The 19289-nt window shown below is 34.5% G+C and overlaps 1 protein-coding gene across 4 annotated transcripts in view; it reads right to left on the reverse strand.

Moving 5' to 3' along the window:
• LOC146004394 (piwi-like protein Siwi) overlaps positions 1–19289 on the reverse strand; it is an 86726-nt gene that overhangs the window by 42216 nt on the left and 25221 nt on the right. For all 4 annotated transcript variants that reach the window (XM_083143208.1, XM_083143209.1, XM_083143210.1 and 1 more), the window contains exons 7-8: positions 10623–10778; positions 7596–7738 (exon numbers count right to left, since the gene is read on the reverse strand). In XM_083143208.1, the coding sequence (XP_082999334.1) occupies positions 7596–7738; positions 10623–10778 (299 nt within the window). The remainder of the gene's footprint in view (positions 1–7595; positions 7739–10622; positions 10779–19289) is intronic.

Genomic DNA, 19289 nt, shown 5'->3' on the forward strand with positions numbered 1-19289 from the left:
GCCGACGAAAATCGTTGTCCACGCAATTTATTCTTGACATTCGGGAACAAGAAGAAGTCATTGGGTGCCAAATCAGGACTGTATGGCAGATGACCCATCAATTCGATTTTTTGACTGTTCATAAAGTCGGTTGTTAGACGAGATGTGTGACAGCTGGCATTGTCTTGATGAAGAATGATCCGACGGCGTTCGTTTGTTTTCCGTATTTGACCGAAGACCTCTGGCAAACAAATTGTTGTGTACCATTCAGAGTTGACCGTTCTACGTTCCTCTAAAGGCACAGTTGCCACATCACCAGTTTTCCAGAAAAAAACAGGCGACCATTTGTTTCGATGTGCTTCGAGCGCGAACAACTTTTGTTGGATTGGGTTCATCTTGAAACACCCACACAGTCGACTGCTGTTTACGTTCCGGCTCATATGCATATATCCATGATTCGTCACCTGTTACAATCTTATATAAGTCTTTTGAAGCACCACGATTGTATTTATTGAGCATTTGTTTGCACCAATTGACGCGAGCATCTTTTTGAGTTTTTGTCAAATTGTGTGGGATCCAACGAGAACATACCTTTCTCACAGCTAAATGATCATGTAATATTTTATATATGCTGGTGGAACTAATGCCTATGGTTGCCTCAATCTCACAGTATGTCACATGACGATCTTGCAGTATTAGGTTTTGCAAAGCATCAATGTTTTCTTGAACAACAACTGATTTTGGACGACCTTCGCGAATCTCATCGGTGACCGAATGGCGGCCACGATTAAATTCGTTATACCAGCGTTTCACAGTGGCAAAGGATGGGGCTTCATCGCCAAATGTGGAAGTAAGTTGATTGATGCACTCTTGTCTTGATAATCCACGTCGAAAATCGTAAAATATCATCGTACGAAAATGTTCACGAGTTAATTCCATTTTATTGTTGTCGCGCAATCTCCAAGGCAACATAAACAACACAAATCAAGCTATTGACAAAACATTTGAAGTACATTATGGTCAATAATGCCAGACGATTCCGTGCAAACGTCAAATCGTGCCTAACTTCAACCAGTGTTGCCAAGGCTCAAAATATAAATAGTGACCCTCGTATAAAGAAACTGCATTCGGTAAGTAATTTCTCCTGTAAATTTGAAGAAATCAGTTTTCCGGATATAAGAATTTTACCCATTGTTGTTGTTATCATTTGTTGAGGTTTTTTTTTTGTAATAACCTGAAGTCTGATGCCTAGAGTTTACAAATAATCATATGTGACGTTTATATTTGAAGTATCATCATTAGACTAAAATATTTTTGGCTGTCCAATAGATTGGACGCTATGCACGAAACACACACATCTTGTTGAGCTTTCTTGACTGAACATTTCGTGGAGCATTACATGGAGTTATCAGCAATAACCTTGCTTGCTTCTGTAATTTAATTGTTTACCAATTCGTTTGATGCACGACAGAGACCCAATTGTTAGAAAAACATATCATTTTCATGTAGCAGTGTTGCCATATCTTGGTGAAAGAAACTATATTACTAACTATATGAAATTTTTATGTTATTTTTGTAAATACTTGAAAATCATAACTGGGACAATTTCAGAACATAAAGTTAATCTCTTTGTCTTTCTTTTCTAGGTTAGCAGTGCATGAAGTATTGGCAATTTTAGAGGAGAGTGAAGGAGTTGAGGGCCATCTAATATTTCCAACTCCACCTAATGAAACAGGAGACATGGATGAAGACAGTGATAAATTGGATGACGAACCTGAGGGGAATGAATCTAAACCACATTGGACTTAAAATATTGGTTACTGGATGTGAACTACAAACTGAATTTACAGATAATACAACTTCTGTATATGATAACAGTGCTTTAGAGGGATGTACTTTGAAGAAACATTCGGATTTGAGTTATGGAGGAGACTTTCAGTGGAAGAAAGCTGATCCACGATTTGAACAGAACTGTGCAAGATATCAAGGAACGAGTTGCATTATCACAGTACAACAAGGTGGTTGGAAGAGTAGATCAAATGGATCAAAATGTTTCTACATACCAAACAAGAATAACACAAAAGTAAATTGTGGTGGCCAATATTTGCCTATTTTCTGGATGTAACAGTTTCAAATGCATGGATTCGGGCAAGGAAGGTCAATTCAAACCAATGCACTGAATCCCTTTGTGGCGTTCAGAAGGTACATAACATTATGCCTCTTACAAAAATTTGGTACTGCTTCGCATCAAGGAAAGCAAGTTCCCTATCCTCTTGTAGATGTCCACTACGGTGGACTGAATCACTGGCCTCAAGAACTACAAAAGGTGCGACGATGTGCAAATTAAAATTGTTCGGGGAAAGCCAAGTTCATGAGTACAAAGTGTAAAGTTGGACTTCACCCTAGATGCTTCTTCCAGTATCATGTGAGGAAATAGTGTGTTCAATTATTAATAAATAAGACTGTTTCAATTAGAATGATATTTTATACTTTGTGTATGAAAATTATAATTTGAATAACTTGATTTTGTAATAGTTTTTCTTGTATATACGCATTGCTTGCATTATAGAATTATTTTTTTGTAGTTGACGGTTATTACAAGCATAAGAAAACAGTCTTTCTTTGTGACATTTCAGGAGAACACACACTCCTTTCATCAGACATTTATTTTCATTTTGACTAAAGATACAGTTATAACAATGGTTAGTAATTTTTTAAACAAAAAGAATCCTTTATATAATGGATGTTGTCAATGTTACATTGTTGTAATATAGCAACTTAACAGTGAAAAAAGCGGTCTGTTTTATTTTTATTTCAGATTTTTTTTAAAATTATGAATTCCAAATAAACAATTCTTTTTGTTTAAAAAATTACTAACCACTGTTATAACTGTATCTTTAGTCAAAATGAAAATAAATGTCTGATGAAAGGAGCGTGTGTTCTCCTGAAACGTCACAAAGAAAGACTGTTTTCTTATGCTTGTAATAACCGTAAACTACAGGAAAATAATTCTATAATGCAAGCAATGCGTACATACAAGAAAAACTATTATTCATCTATTACGGGGAGAGAGGTATGTACATTCCAGAAATATCAAATCAAGATTCAAACAACACTTCAGAGAATCAGATTTTTGAGAAGATGCAAGTTAAACAATATAGTTAAACAATATAGTGCCAAATTTTTTGAAGTGGAAAGTTAGAACTTGTAATACCTACACCAGTGAATTTAAAGGAAAGCTACAAATGTTAATGATAGGACGACTAATGAGGGACTCTTACTCAGAATTGGACAGCCTTTCTCGAAAGACATGATCTCCACATAACATTGTCAAATTCTTCGCATCCACTCGTATGGGATAAAGTAAACAGAGCTACACAACAAGTTGTAGAACACTACAGCAAGCTTTCAGAAAGGAGACTTGATAGGAAATTCTACCAGCTAATTCAAGAAGAACAAGTTCTATACAACAACAATGAAAGAAGGGAAGCAGTTAATGTCACTGGTAAAATAGAAACTAAGAACATTGACAACAGATTATTCATAAATCTTACGGATATTGAGGTACCTGATGAGTATATAGAAATTTTTCAATTCAGAATGAAATTTTCAGTTGGTAGTGCTTATATACACAAGGAAGATTTTGTGATTTCAATAGAGAAAGCACTGAATTTCTTAGATGATGAGGAGGAAAAGAGAAAATTACGAAGTCTCACACATGATGCTCTAGATGAACGGTTAAGTTTTGAATACAACAGAAGAAATAACAGAGGTCCAAAATACACAGAACGGGAGAAAGAGCATATAAGGTTGGGGAAAAAAAGTTCATGGTTTCAAGATCTGGTTGAAAGAAAACGACATTTTCTTAATAAAATTGGACAAGGAAAATAAACCTGTCCTTATCCGAATTAAGGACTACAAAGAAAAAATGGAAGAATGTTTCAAAGTAAACAATTTCACAGAAACCTCTCGAAACCCTACAAGTAAAATAATAAATGAGGTAAAGAAAGTAATTGAAAGCAGTATCACGATACCAAGAGAAATGAAGAAAAAACTCATTGTCAAAAATTCAACCCTGCTGATTGCATTTGGACTACCAAAAACTCACAAACCGGGAACTCCAATACGAGCCATCATTGCAACTTTCACACATTCTGCATACAAACTATCCAAATATTTAGTTGAAAGACTTGCTATAATTAAACAACAAACACCATTCAGTGTTAAAAATGCATATGAAGTGAAACAGAAACTAAAAAATATTGTTTGGAATAATGAGTATCATATTGCAAGTCTTGATGTTGAAAATTTATATCCTAGTGTCCCAATAGAAGGTGCCATAGATGCATTACACAGATGCCTTATTGAGATGAAGGTTAACCCAGTAGAATCATGGGAAATGGTTTGATGGTTTACTGTATGTGCAAGTTACAATGACTTTATATTTGATGGCAAAATCTATCAGCAAAGTAATGGTCTATCAATGGGAAACCCAGTATCCGGAATCATCTGCAGCATTTTCCTTCATTACATAGAATCTCCAATTGTTAATGCGATAGGTGTGGATATCAAACTCTACATCAGATATGTAGATGATGTGCTAATTATTGCTAAAAATGAGAACACCATCATGGACGTATTTAAATTGTTAAATGAATCACATTCTCACATAAAATTCACTTGCGAACCCATGAATAACAATGTAATTTATTTCCTTGATCTGCAAATTAAGACAACTGACTCAACAATTCAAACATCAGTCCATAGGAAAAAATTAGCAGGGGAGAAATACAGGGTGTCTACACCAAAAGTCCCTATTTTTTGAGGCAGTTTAAAAATAGTAAATCTTTCTCGTTTCAGGTCTGACTTGCCCGATGGGTGCAGAAGGACTTAAAGTTGATGCCTGAATTTTTTCAACGTGTTGCGTGCATTGGTGTTGGTGTACTTCCATCGAAACCAAAATGACGTCAGTGCAGGAGAAGGAATAAACTGTGCTTTGGTATGCAGAGTTTAAATCCATTGTGATGGCGCAAAGGCAGTTTCGTTGTGTTTACAAGAAAGCAGCACCAGACGCCAAGAGGATAAAATCATGGCACAGACAGTTTCTGGACACTGGCAGCATTCTGAAGTGGCATGGAGGGAGTCAGCATGTCTCCGAAGAACAAGTTGAGAATATCCACCAAGCGTTCCAGCAAAGTCCACGCAAATCAATTCGTCAGGCTTCACAGGAACTTCAGATGGCACGTGTAACTGTTCATAAGGTCTTCAGAAAGTGGTTGCATCTGTATGCATACAAAGTGCAGATTCTGCAGGCCATCAAGCCTGATGACAAGCAACGACAATATGACTTTGCATTTGACATGCTTAACAGAATCGACAGGAATCCTGCCTTCTTGTCAAGTGTAATGTTTTCTGATGAGGCCACATTCCATGTCTCTGGTACTGTGAATAAGCATAACGTTAGAATTTGGGGGCCAGAGAATCCACACAGTATCAGGGTAAATGTGCGAGATAGCCCGAAAGTGAACGTTTGGTGTGGCCTCATGTGCGACAAGATCATTGGACCGTTCTTCTTTGCTGAGGAGACTGTCACAGGAATGATGTACGTAGACATGCTGGAGTTGTTTTGTTTTCCCCAGCTTGAGGACCTGCAACCAAACCTTTGGTTTCAGCAAGATGGTGCTCCACCTCACTGGTCACTGGATGTTCGGAAAACTCTGAATGAAACATTTCCAGGACACTGGATTGGACGAGATGGACCCTTGCATTGGCCTCCACATTCTCCAGACATCACACCATTAGATTTTTTTTTTCTGGGGCTACGTGAAGGACAGGGTGTTTGCCACTGCAGTGCGGGACCTTGAAGATCTCCGTACTCGGATTGTGGAAGTGATTGGTACCATCCCTACGGACATGTTGCAGTGGACCTGGATGGAAGTTGAATATAGACTAGACATTCTTCACGTCACTGCAGGAGCTCATGTGGAACTATTTTGATTTGTTGTTGTAATTTTTTTAATAAAAAATAAATTGACATATAACTTATTTTTGTGAAGAAATTAATTAATTTCATTTCATTTTGTATATGCAGCAAATTGAAAATAGGGCATTTCGGTGTAGACACCCTGTACATCCATGCCAATTCAGAACATTCGCGTATAACAATGGATAACATATTTTTAATTTTTTTTCCTGAGAGCACAAAGACTATGTTCTAATAATGAGGATATCAAAAATGAAGAAGAAAGGCTTTTTAATATAGCAAAAGAAAATGGCTTTCACACTAACAGAATAAACCAAATCAAAAAACAAGTCGCAAGAAAACTAAAGAAAAAGGGAAATACAGACAAAGATGAAAAATCTGTTGGAAATAAATTTGTGTGCATTCCATTCCACAAGGGATTCTCACATAAAATTGCAAAAATTTTTAGAAGTTTTAATTTCAAAATTGTTTTTAAATCACCAAGAAGTTTGGAATGTACATTTAATGAATTCAAAATGAGAAACTCTCTACCAGATGTGGAAACCACAGGAATATATAATATAAGTTGTTCATGTTCAAAGGATTATGTGGGACAAACAACAAGGAAAATGGCAAAAAGATGGCACAAACATGATTTGGACATTATAAATTTAAACCCAAGAACAGGTTTGCCAACTCATATCATCGAAGAGAAGCATTTGATTAAAAAGAAAAGGGTTTTAAAAAGATTAACGGGAAACACAGAGTTGAATGTCTGGGAAGCTTCGTTCATTGCAGAAGAACACTGGAATAAATTAAATAATGAAAATGGTAACATAGATCCAGTATGGAGTTTTCTTTTTCACAAATGGAGTAAGCCACCATCTTTAAAATTTAATATAACAGAAAACATCAAGAGACTTTGTGAAAACAATGATGAATTTGAATTACCTGATGATATTTGGAATTCATAATTTTAAAAAAATCTGAAATAAAAATAAAACAGACTGCTTTTTTCACTGTTAAGTTGCTATATTACAACAATGTAACATTGACAACATCCATTATATAAGGGATTCTTTTTGTTTAAAAAATTGCTAACCATTGTTATAACTGTATCTTTAGTCAAAATGAAAATAAATGTCTGATGAAAGGAGCGTGTGTTCTCCTGAAACGTCACAAAGAAAGACTGTTTTCTTATGCTTGCAATAACCGTAAACTACAGGAAAATAATTGCTTTTGTAAACTAAAGGAAAATAATAATAATTATTATTATTGTTATTATTATACAAGTAATAGTTACTATTATCAATTTTAATTTCTACATCATATGTGTGAAAATATTGTTAATATAATTTAAAATAATGTATTAATATGCTCTCTAAGTAAAACATATATTACACAAACAAATGTCCATATTTGGTTGGATATGTTCAACATGCATGACCTACCTACCTACCTACCTACCTATGCACCAATAAAATACATGAAAATTATGTTGACAAATAATAAATGTTTTCTATCTCACGAGGTATATTTTCAACAACCACTTCTGACTTCTCCTAATTACATAAATTCACTCAAAAAAGAACTGACAATATGGATGCTTCAAAAGTTGGCAAGCATTTTCAATATATTACAAAAGATAACTTACCTCATACTTTCTGAAAGGCCAGTCATCCGACAGAGTTCAGGTACCAAGTATATCAAGGTAGTTTGGCCTGCCCGCCTATCTCTTGCACTAGGCCTGGACACTAGCATTGGTTGATCTGGGTTTCTTATTTCAATACCGTATCTCTACAAATATATGTGAAATAATGTACATGAATGGAACAAAGTACATCATTCATTAACATGAACATGTTCAATGGTGTCGACAAAATAAATTATGGTTTTAATCTCAACGAAAACGTAATGGCAATATGTCATTTTGCATTATGCATTTTTTACTTTACGTAATTCTTTATTTCCAAATGTAACTTCCATTCAACAACTATGAGAATCCAATTTTTTTTAAATGGGACTACAAACTAGGCTAAACCAGAGATGGTCCCACTTAGGGTACCTAAAACCTGTACCAGATTTTCAGTTCCAGATCTGGATATTTTCAGAACAAGTTGACCCAAATCCAAATATGTCTGGCCATCTATAGCTTAGACATATAATAATTCTGCCACACAAGCTGTAACTTGAAAACTTAAGCTTTAGAAAATATTGTAATCATGATTGTAATCACTATGGAGGGAGTGGTTGTTCTCACATGGCAGGTTACAACCAAAATGGGAAAGTAAGATAAACATCGCAGAAGTGTTCACACACACTTTTGAAACGTTGTGATCAAGGTGGGAAGATTTAAATCAGGTTGATTTAAATTGTGATTTAAATCAAGATTTGTGCCTCCCGATGGCGCAGTGGTAGCGTCGTTGCCTTGTAATCAAGGGGTTGCAGGTTCGATACCTGGTGGAGGCACATAGTGGTTAGGATCCCACTTTAAACTGTCGATCCAGTCCCGATTAGCCTTTCTGTGCATAAAGTGGACTTAAAACACCAAATCAATCAATCAATCATTAAATCAGGTGATTTTTTTTAAAAAAATCACTGATGAAAATCACTTTAAATAAATAATTTATAGAATAATGTACATAAGGATTTTTTAGATATGAGAATCACTTTTAGTGAAAGTACATTAACCTCGTAATCCTTTAATGGTGTTTATTAGGCTCCAAGATAGGAAAAGAAAGGAAACAAAATATATGTACTGATGGGGTGAAGTTCATACAAAAAGAAATGTAAACACATATTTCTCTTGATTTAAAATTCAGTAATTTTTATAGGCAAAAATAGCAAACATTTTGTGTACAAAAATATAAAAAATACTAATCACGTTAAACCATAAATAGTATAATTATCATTAAACTGTAAATAAACATGGCAGCTGATATATTTTAAACTATCATTAAAAAAATTTCCAAAATTCAGCTACAAAGACTAAAAATATTTAAATTAATATTTTATGTTACAACTGTAGAGTACATCCAGAATGTTTTATTTTCACTGGAAGAAAAGTTCCTGAAATTATTATAGTTTCATTAACACACTCAACAAACATTTCCATAGTAGGGACAGTATCAGAGACAGAAAAATGTATATTTATGTACATTCTTTATTTGGTTTAATCAAACTGTTCAAATATTTTACAGGGCTGTTTACTAGAAAAAGCCTTTCTATAAAAATCATGTATCTATATGTATGGTGCCAAAAACATACAAGCAATTTTCCGCAGGTTTTTCTAAAAAAAAAATTAAATAAAAAATCCAAAAATTGATTTAAATAAAAAATCAACAAATATGATTTTTTAAAACAAAAATCATTTTTTTTTATCCACCCTGTTTGTGATCAAAATTATCAAAATGCACACCTCATTGCTCAACCATTTTCTAGCAGGATTCCAACAGGAATAACTTTTTACTAATTGATCCAATTACCTATCACGAAAAAAAATAAGTCATGTCCATTAAGGTTTACTATTAAACATATACAGTGGAACCCCAATGTTATGTTCTTGAATCTTCATGCTCGTAATAAAACAGCATGTTACCATCTTTTCCTAGATTTTCACATTTTCAGTTTTTCCACCCAGGTCTCCCTGAAAAACAAAATTGAGGTTCCACTGATATATATTAAGGATGGACTATTATGGTTAATCAGTGTGTCAACAAAATACCCTGACTTTTCCAGACTTAGTTGTTTGGACAATTAACGAACTTAAAACATGTCTGTAAGATGGTCACTAGAATCCCTTATTAACCAAGTTTTCAGAATATTCACTTCACATGTAAAAGTGATAACAAGAGAAACTGAAAAGTAATTTACTCTTGGGCTCGAGGCTGAGCTGTTATGTAATACTTCAGATGTATTGACTAATGGTTAACAAAAAAATATTTTCTTTAAATAAATATGATAGCATAAAACACATATAGAGTAAAATTTAGTAATATATGCATTAATCCTAATATCTACCCAACACAATCCAAAAATGGCTTCAATAAAATTATAAATGTCTATAGCTACTAACAGTTGTAGATTTCTACATGAAAATAGTTAAAAACATGACCCCTTTTTCCTAGAGTATTAAATATACAAATTCTACTGTAACTAATGGTAATACTCAATACATCAAAGTGGAATTTCGTGCTTGATCATTTCTGTTTTGTTTGTTCTTAAACCTACTTTTTGTGCAATACTACAAAAAAAACACTATTTTTGCAGAAACACTGTAAATTTTCCAGACTTTTCCAGAAAAGTAAATTTCCAGGATTTCAATATTGGTAGACACCTTGTTAATGTAGCAGGCAAATATAATGGGCATTGAATAAAAAGTCTTCGACCCCAATTTTACATTTCCTCACATTACACATTCAATCCTGATGGTCCCAACATAGTAAAATGTTATAAAATTTTCTGGTCCCATAAAAAACTTAAAATCAAGGTTCCCTGATAGTGTATATAAATTGTAACCTAACATTCCTATAAAAATTACAAAATCGCAGAAAATTGCATCAAGTTATAGGTTACTTATATAGAAATATCGGATTGGAAGAATTCATGTAATTCTACAGATAAACCTGAAAAAAACACCAAATTCACCTGTACTTAAGTCAGCACAAATATGAATACTTACAGTGCGGTAGTAGTCTATGTAAGACACTTCTTGTCCATCTTTCATTGGAAACCGTGCCAAGGGAGAACTGTTGAAGTCAACATCATCAACGCGGTACGTCTTGTTATTGTAATCAGTTAAGACAACAGCCCCAAGAATGTCTCTCTTAAACTCAAGCTGCAAAAGAAATATAATTCTTGCAAATTTAGATCAGCTCTTATACTTTGCTATGGAATCTAAAATTACCTATAGAATGACCTTAAAATTATTAATAAATGACCTAAAAATATTTTTTGCTGTTAAAATGAAAGTTTCATTTTTCATAAATTACATGAGAGTAGTTGAATAAATTCTGAAACCCCCATTGTTTGGTGGTTTAAACTAATGACGCAAAGGGGAAAAAGCCATTAAGTGCTCTGTAGTTTTCTTCATCTTTACTTCAAGGTTACATAAAATACACTGCAAGGTTTTTCTGTGTAAGTCATTCACCTCCTTCCAGAGCGAGCCTTGCACAATACAGTAATCAGTCAGCATCTGAAAGTACATTGTTTCGCATACATCAGATTATAATTTTTGTCATATTGTGACTAATTTTACTTGAAAAACACAAATTAAAGTGCTAACAGTGGCCAGCAAGGGAACTTCAAAGTATGCTTCACAAAAAGCATTTTAAGTTTGCTGGAGAAAAGAAAAAATTACCACAATTAATTATTTAATCCATTGCCAAACATTTGTTAATATTGTGCTTTTCCATTGACCAATTTGCGATTAATAGCAAACTTGTTAAAAAGGCCATGTCAGGAATTTTAAATATGTAAGTCATGCTAGTAAATGTATTTAAAATTCATGAAACAATGAGGGAGATGAAAAACAAACCTCAAAAATTACGAAAAATGCAAGAAAAATAGCATAAAATACTGAAAAATAACTTAAAAGTCAAAAAATGCAAATTAAATTCTGTTTCTAACTGTTTCAAGGCTGAGGGAAAAAAGATTATTCATCAACTTCCGAGACCTACTTATAAAGATGGAATTGCTTATTACAGAGCGACCACAAGGAAATGAAGCTTTGGTCAAAATCTTTCATGCACCTTCCCCTCCATCGGTTCAACTCTGGCCATAAGTAATCATGCTCCACTCTACCCCTCCCCTCCATGCAGGGGTCTGCACAGGCTCTTTTGCCGGAGGTTCCACTATAATAGTGGCCACATATTTATGATCAATAAAATATCAAGATTTGGGTACAAAAACTGGACACTTTTCGGGATCACAAGAGATATATAGAAATGGCTTTTTGGTGTTGAAATTGTAAATACAACCCTAAATTTCATTTGAACGCTATACATATTACATAAAATAAATATTTCCTTTGCAATACAAATTAACTTTGTTATCAGTGTATTAAGTTTATTCCTGTGTAAAGGAGACCATTTTTTATTATTAAATATTTACAGACGAATTATTCAATTATCTGTGATTTGCATAACTCACAGGATAATTCAGACTTCAGAGTGTGCTGTGGTGTTAATAAACTCTAAATCTCACATTTAAAAGTTTATTTCGTATTTTGCAGTTCATTTTGCATTGGTGACAAAACATGGAAGGAAAATGTGCCTTATGCCTTTTAAAAACATGACAAATCAACATAACAGCATGTAATCTCACATTTCATATTTCAGTCAAAAACAAAATATGCATGTCTCTACTTACAAAGATATAAATGCTAAACGCAATTACAAAATACTGGTAAAAAAAAAAGTTTGTTTCATACTAACAATACAACAAGAATATCTGCAGACATGTTTAGAAAAGCCCAAACCATATTAACAAACAAAACTTAGTACTTCTAAAACCAAATTATGATTTGAGGGAGAAACTGCCCATGTTTGAAATTATGAGAAAATTAGGGAAGTAATTTACAAAAAATGCTCAATTTCTGAAAAGCGATGACCAACAATGGAAAACAAATATTTTGCATGTGTGTTTACCTGGTAGCATTAATGGGCACCATGGATTTCCAAGGGCGGTACTGTACGGTACTTCGTACACCCAACAGCAATAGAAATAGTAGGAGAGTAGTAGTTTTCTATCACCATTTTCATTCAGTCTGTTTTCCACAATGTGATTATCATGAGGTGAAATAAGAAGGTCAATAAGCAGAGAACAGCATCTGCTTAGCATCAATAGAATTCCATTTCTTAAAACAACCCAGGTTGTAGAATTAAAAAGAATGGAAATCATGATGGGGCATTACACGACAAACTGCCCCTGACTCAATTTATAAAATGGTTATTCTATCTTGTGAGCCAACAACCTAAAATTGTCATTTGGATAATAACTCAAGTATTATACATATTTAAGGTAGAAGGTATTTTACATATTGTTAGCTTATTTTAACTTTTTGATTGACTTATATTTTGTATTGTGGCCCACTTGTGACACCAAAAAAACAATTACATTATTCTTTAACCGTTACATTTCCCCTTCAACTCGACAAGAATATTCAAAAGTGAATTGCCTACTCTCCATGTCTTAAATAATTTATTTTTCATCATTTGAAAATTCACAGAAATTAGAATAGCTAAAAATCTGTGAAAGTATTCCAAGGCCAGATTTGTTTAATCGACAGTTTTTAGTTTCACTATTCATTGCACAAAAACTGTAAGAAAAACGTTGCTTAACTATCACTAGAATAGTTACTTTGATGTCAAATGTGTGACTTACCTGTATGACAGATCATAAGTTCCCTAGTTGAAAATGTTGTATATAAAAATAATCACGCTGTACAAATTACAACTTTGCCAGCAATGTGTAAAAAACTACAATGGCAATCACGCTGTACAAATTATAACTTTGACAGCGCTGCCAAGAAGAGTCATATTGGCAATCGCATTGTATAAAATAGAGGAATAGCAGGGTGGAGAGATTCTGTGGCTTGGTTGAATGGAAGCCGGGGTTGTAAGTTTATGCGATGCATGTTAATCGGATTGTTTTCTAACAAATTTCAAGCATGTTTGCATGTAAAAATTAATAAAAATCTGAATTTACTAACACCAGACTCGTTTTTGACATTTTCATGAGTTAGCGTATGTGGTTTAAGCCTGAAAGGTAAAAATCCAAGTAAGGAAGTTGGTCCCCTGCGATTCTCAAGTTGCGAGAAGTGCTAGGAGAATAGGTAGGCGGTCATAAAAGATTTTATGAGACTCAGTACGCTGTCTCAAAGATTATTCGTCTAAAGATTATAATGTGAAATATTTTACATTATCATCGCAACTAGTTTCCAAAAACGAAATATGTGATTCCACGATTGTGATAGTGTTCAACTAGTTCTTGTTTGGTGCAAAGTGAATTTAAGTGGTTTTACGTGAAAAATAAGAAATATGGAGCAAATATTGGCTGAATTACGAGCTATCTCGAAGTCACAAGAGGAACTTAAACAGGAGTTAGGACAAGTGAAAGCAGAATTTAAGAGTGATCTAAAGAATCTAGAAAAAAATATAAGAGCTGATCTGAACATCCGACTGAATGTCATGCAGAAAGATGTGTCCCTATACAGGCAAGAATGCATTTCTAGGAATGAGAAGGTTAGGAGTGAAACCCAGAAAGTTGACATGGAAGTGAGAAAATTGATAGAAGAAAAGGATGAATTGCGTCAGGAACTGGTGGTTGTGAAAAACAAACTTTTTGAACTGGAAGAAAGAATACAAAACAATCAAGCCAAGACTGTATGGTGTCATCGTCAAGTACAAGTACCAGAGTCTGTCAAAAAGAAGCCTGCATTTTCACCTGTAGATCACCAGGAATCTACTGAAGAGCCATCAGAAGCTGAAGAATGGTTTAATTTTATTGCTGGTAAATCCCACACAAGTGAAAATATTCCCATCGAAACTAGTGAATTACAAAATGGTAATGTTTCCCATGAGGTAGAACATTTAGTGGGTATTGTGAACAATACAGTGTTGCCCGTTTTGTCAGGTGTAGCTCAACAAGTTAAAGTTCTACAGAATTCAACTACTACCATGCTACATAGGTTTCGGGAAAGTGATTCAGATAGTTCACCCAGCACAATTAGCTGTCATTCATCTGGGCTTAAGAGTAGAAAAAAGAATAGGTCTAGGAAAAATAATAATGATAGTGTAACAACACTTTTCCCTAATGGAACAAGTAAGAGTGTTTCTAGGTGTAAAGTAAATCAAGTTTCCTCACATGTTACTAAAAGAAATTTCTTGAAGTCAGATCAATTAAATAGGTTTCCGAAATTCTCTGGAGTTTCTAGTGAACTAATCCCATCTGAATTCTTAGATGATGTCGAAGAGAATTTCGAGTTATTTCAAATAGCAGAAACAGATTTTATGACTTATGTACCAACGCTGCTAACAAAAGATGCTAAGCAATGGTACAAGATCTCAAAGCAAAAATTTTCAGATTACCAATCTTTCAAAATTCAGTTTCTGAATCATTATCAAAATTCTAATTGGAAAACAACGATGCTCACCAAAATCTTGAATTCCCAGTATCAAAAGTCTGTTCATGGGTCACTGCTAACATTTTTCATGGACCAATGGAAAATTTTGCAGATTGTTCAACCTACCACTGACGAAGCACAAAGGCTAGCTCAAATTGCTACTTTGATGCCTTTCAAAATCAAGGAAATTTTCATAATGAAACCTGTTACCGAGCTGAGTGAAGCCATCACGGTAATAGAAAATTCCGAAGCCCTTAGCAAAACTTCATTACGTGAAAGGCCACAGGCAGTATTTAACAGTAGAACTAAAAACTTTGATAATAATAGAAACGTAGCAGTTATTCAAACTAAATGTACTGATCAGTCTAAAGACAGAGGTGACAAACTCAAGTGCGAGGTTGTTGATCATTCCAGCACACAGCGTAACTCAAAAAGAAATGTAATCGCCATTGCTAATAAGTCTACTTTTTCGGGAAACGAGTAAGTCGCTCATGTCGAGAGGGAGGTGTCATGAGTGTACCTGCTAATCCTCCTTTGCAACAACCCAACTCTAGTAATCTTAATCACACACACAAAAAATTTTACAATTCAGTCAAAACAAATACCGAAGCACAGGTCATTGAACCCTTGTACAATAATGTCCATTTGCTAGGTGATTCCATGATGATCCGCGTAGCAGAAACCTTGGCAAACTACACTGTTTCATATGATTCACTAGGTAAACGGAACATAGGGTTATGTACTAGCGGCCAAACTATTTCCAACCTATCTCAAAAGATCTGTCCAGATACCAAAGTTGGTAATAAAGTGATGTTGCTTATTGGCACGAATGATTTTTTGAGATATACAGAGCTACACAAAATGAAAAGTGACCTCAAAGGTTTAATACACAAGTTATTACCTTTAACGAATCAATTGATAATACTCACGTTACCACCAATCCCAAAGTTATTAACTGCTGACAATCCTGATTTGTGGAGTAAGTGGAGTCAGTGGAATAATTTTCTAATGGAGTTGGGGAATGATGAGAATCTCATTGTAGTGAATATTAGTGATCTGTTTTTGAATGCAGATTCTAGTATAAAACTAGATCTATTTGAAAAACACTTAGGAAATCCAAGGAATGGCCGAATTGATTTAATTCATTGGTCAAAGTCTGGGATGAATGTAGTTTTTGATTTCTTGAAACAAAAAGGTCTGTTCAATGATGTCAATCAAAATGAAATCACAGTCCAGGCAGACATACACCAGTTTAACTCGTTAAACTAGTTACGAGCTCATGTCAAAAAGCAGGTGATGTGAGTGATGCGATAAATCCTGCTATTCATTTTATAAACTTAAGTGAATGTGATGAAATAGATTGCAGTGCAGAAATCAAAAATTGTAAGCAACCCATAAATACTAATAGCAAGCGTAAACCTTCTGCTCACATAAAAGTAAGAATAAACAATAAGGAATATACTTCTTTACTCGATAGTGGCGCTGAGGTCAGTGTTCTCTCGGAAACCCTGTGGAAGTCTATTTGTACTCAGGCTTCTAAACCACGGCTATTGCCAGTTACGGGGATTAAATTAGTTGATTATACAGGGAAAAGGAAAGACAAACTAATAGGTTCCACTCATTTGAACGTTGAAATTTGTGGACTTTCCTTTTACATTAAATTCCTGGTAGTCAGACATTTAAAAGTAGACATTATTCTCGGTTTAGATGTCCTATACAATATTGATAGTACTTTAGACTTTGTCCAGCGAGGCTTACTCTTGGAATCGAGCGAAGGAAGCAAATTCTCCAAATTTATCGCTGTTTCAAATGAAAGTTGTCCGGAAGAAGAGTTAGATTTCAGACCTTCTGTATCTAACATATCCCCACGGTCATCCTCTCATCCTTCTGATGAAGACTTGTGGAGAAGGGTTAAAGAGTGTGAACATTTAAATGAGTCACAAAGGATAGCTTTATTTCAGTTGTTAAAACAATATAAAACATTGTTTTCTGAATTACCAGGTCTCTGTAACAAGTATACACACACAATAGAACTGGATACTTCCACACCAATAGTTAACAAAAACTATCCGATACCATTAGCATATAGGGATGAAGTTGGCAGGCAAATAGAACAAATGTTCAACTTAGGCATTATTGAATATTCTGAATCAGAGTACCTATGTCCTCTCCTAGTTGTAGTCAAGCCCGGAGGAGGCATTCGTCTCTGCTTAGATCAAAGAAATATCAACAAACATGTCAAGCTTGAGCAATTACATCCTATGAACATAAATGAACTCTTAATGAGTTTCCATGGATGTCAATGTTTGTCCTCCCTAGATTTGGTTAATGCTTTCTGGCAGGTCCCCTTACACCCCAAAGCAAGAAAGTATACTGCTTTCAGTTTTCAGGGAAAACTTTACCAGTTCACAAGGGTAGTGTTCGGATCAATCAATGGAACGTCTGCTTTCATTAATGCTCTGACACGAACCTTGGAAGGTACGGAATCTTTTACAGTATGTTATGTAGACGACGTAATTGTCAAAAGCACGTCTTTCGAACAACATCTTTTTCACTTAAGACTTATTTTTGACAAGTTACAAGATGCCAACATGACACTGAGACTGGACAAATGTAGGTTTTGTCAAGTCAAGGTGGAATTTTTAGGGCATTCTATCAGTGCACAGGGTTATGAGAAATCTCCCAAGTATGTTCAAGCCATAAAAGACTTACCTGTCCCTTGCAATATCAAGCAACTGCAGAAAGTCTTGGGAAGTTTCAATTGGCTATCAAAATATGTTAAAGATTATGCCATCATGGCACATCCCTTGTACCAGTTATTGAAAAAAGGCAAAAAGTGGGAATGGGATGAAAGTGCACAATGCTCCTTTGAGTTGTTGAAACAGTCCATTATTGCAGAAACAATGCTTTACCATCCAGATTTGAACAAACCATTCTTTGTTCAAACTGATGGATCAAATATAGGCATTGCAGGATATTGTTTTCAACTGGTAGACAACAACTTGTGTCCGATTGGATTCGTGTCAAGAATTTTGAAACCTTTTGAGGAATCATATACGTCCACTGAAGTAGAAGTGTTAGCAATACTCTTTACACTGGACAAATTTAAATCACTGTTGTTAGGTAGAAAATTTACTGTTATCACAGATCATAAATCCCTCACGTGGTTAGAATCTGCACACACTTGGAACAATAGGCTGACTAGATGGTTTATTCAAATACAACAGTACTCATTCCATGTCGAGTATTGTAGAGGTAAAGAAAACCTCTTGGCAGACCTGTTGAGCCGATCTTTTAATGACCATGATAATGAACTCATATTCATGAATAACTTTGAGTATCTTGATGAGTCATTAATATGTGATAAAAACAATTTTGTTAATGAACAAAATAGTGATCCGTATTGCAGTGGTGTTAAATCTGTTCTCGCTGGTTGTGAAAGTTCACAACAGAGCAAACATCGAAACTGGAAGAATATATACCTTATTCACAATGATCTACTTACCATCAAAGATTTTCACAATCCAAACCGGATAAGAATATGCGTGCCTCAATCATTAGTAAATCTTGCACTGCACAAGTATCATGATGAAGGTGGTCATTTTGGTACAGACAAGACACTCGGTAAAATTTACCAAATATTTTACTGGCCTCATATGAAAAGAGACACAAAGTCTTACATCACTGATTGTGAAATTTGCATGAAAAATAAACCAGATAAACATCCTCCTAAGTATCTGGAAATCATGCATAAACCCTCAAAACCAGGTGAAATATTATTTATTGATTTACAAGGTCCATTCATACGTTCCTCCAAAGGTGAAAAATATTTACTAACAGTATTAGATTCTGCTAGCCGTTATCTTGTGGCATATCCTATTGGCAATAGTACAGCTTCCATCGTAACTAGAAAACTAACACATTCTTACTTCATCCATTTGGGAATACCAACAATCATTATATGTGACAATGGTCCACAATTTCGTGCAGAACATTTTACAAAAGGTATGCATGCTCTCAATGTAAAAATTTTTTACATACCCAGTTATCATCCAAGTGCTAACTTAGTGGAGAGATATCACCAGGAAATAAATAGATTGATGCGTATATTTTGCAATGGTAAACATAAGCAATGGTCTAGCCATGTTGCTGCCATTTTACATCTGTTAAATAATTCAATTTGTTCCAGTACAGGTTATGCTCCTATAGAACTCAGGCAAAATA

Source organism: Lepisma saccharinum, chromosome 21, assembly GCF_977018435.1.
Source record: "Lepisma saccharinum chromosome 21, izLepSacc3.1, whole genome shotgun sequence".
Taxonomy (NCBI): domain Eukaryota; kingdom Metazoa; phylum Arthropoda; class Insecta; order Zygentoma; family Lepismatidae; genus Lepisma; species Lepisma saccharinum.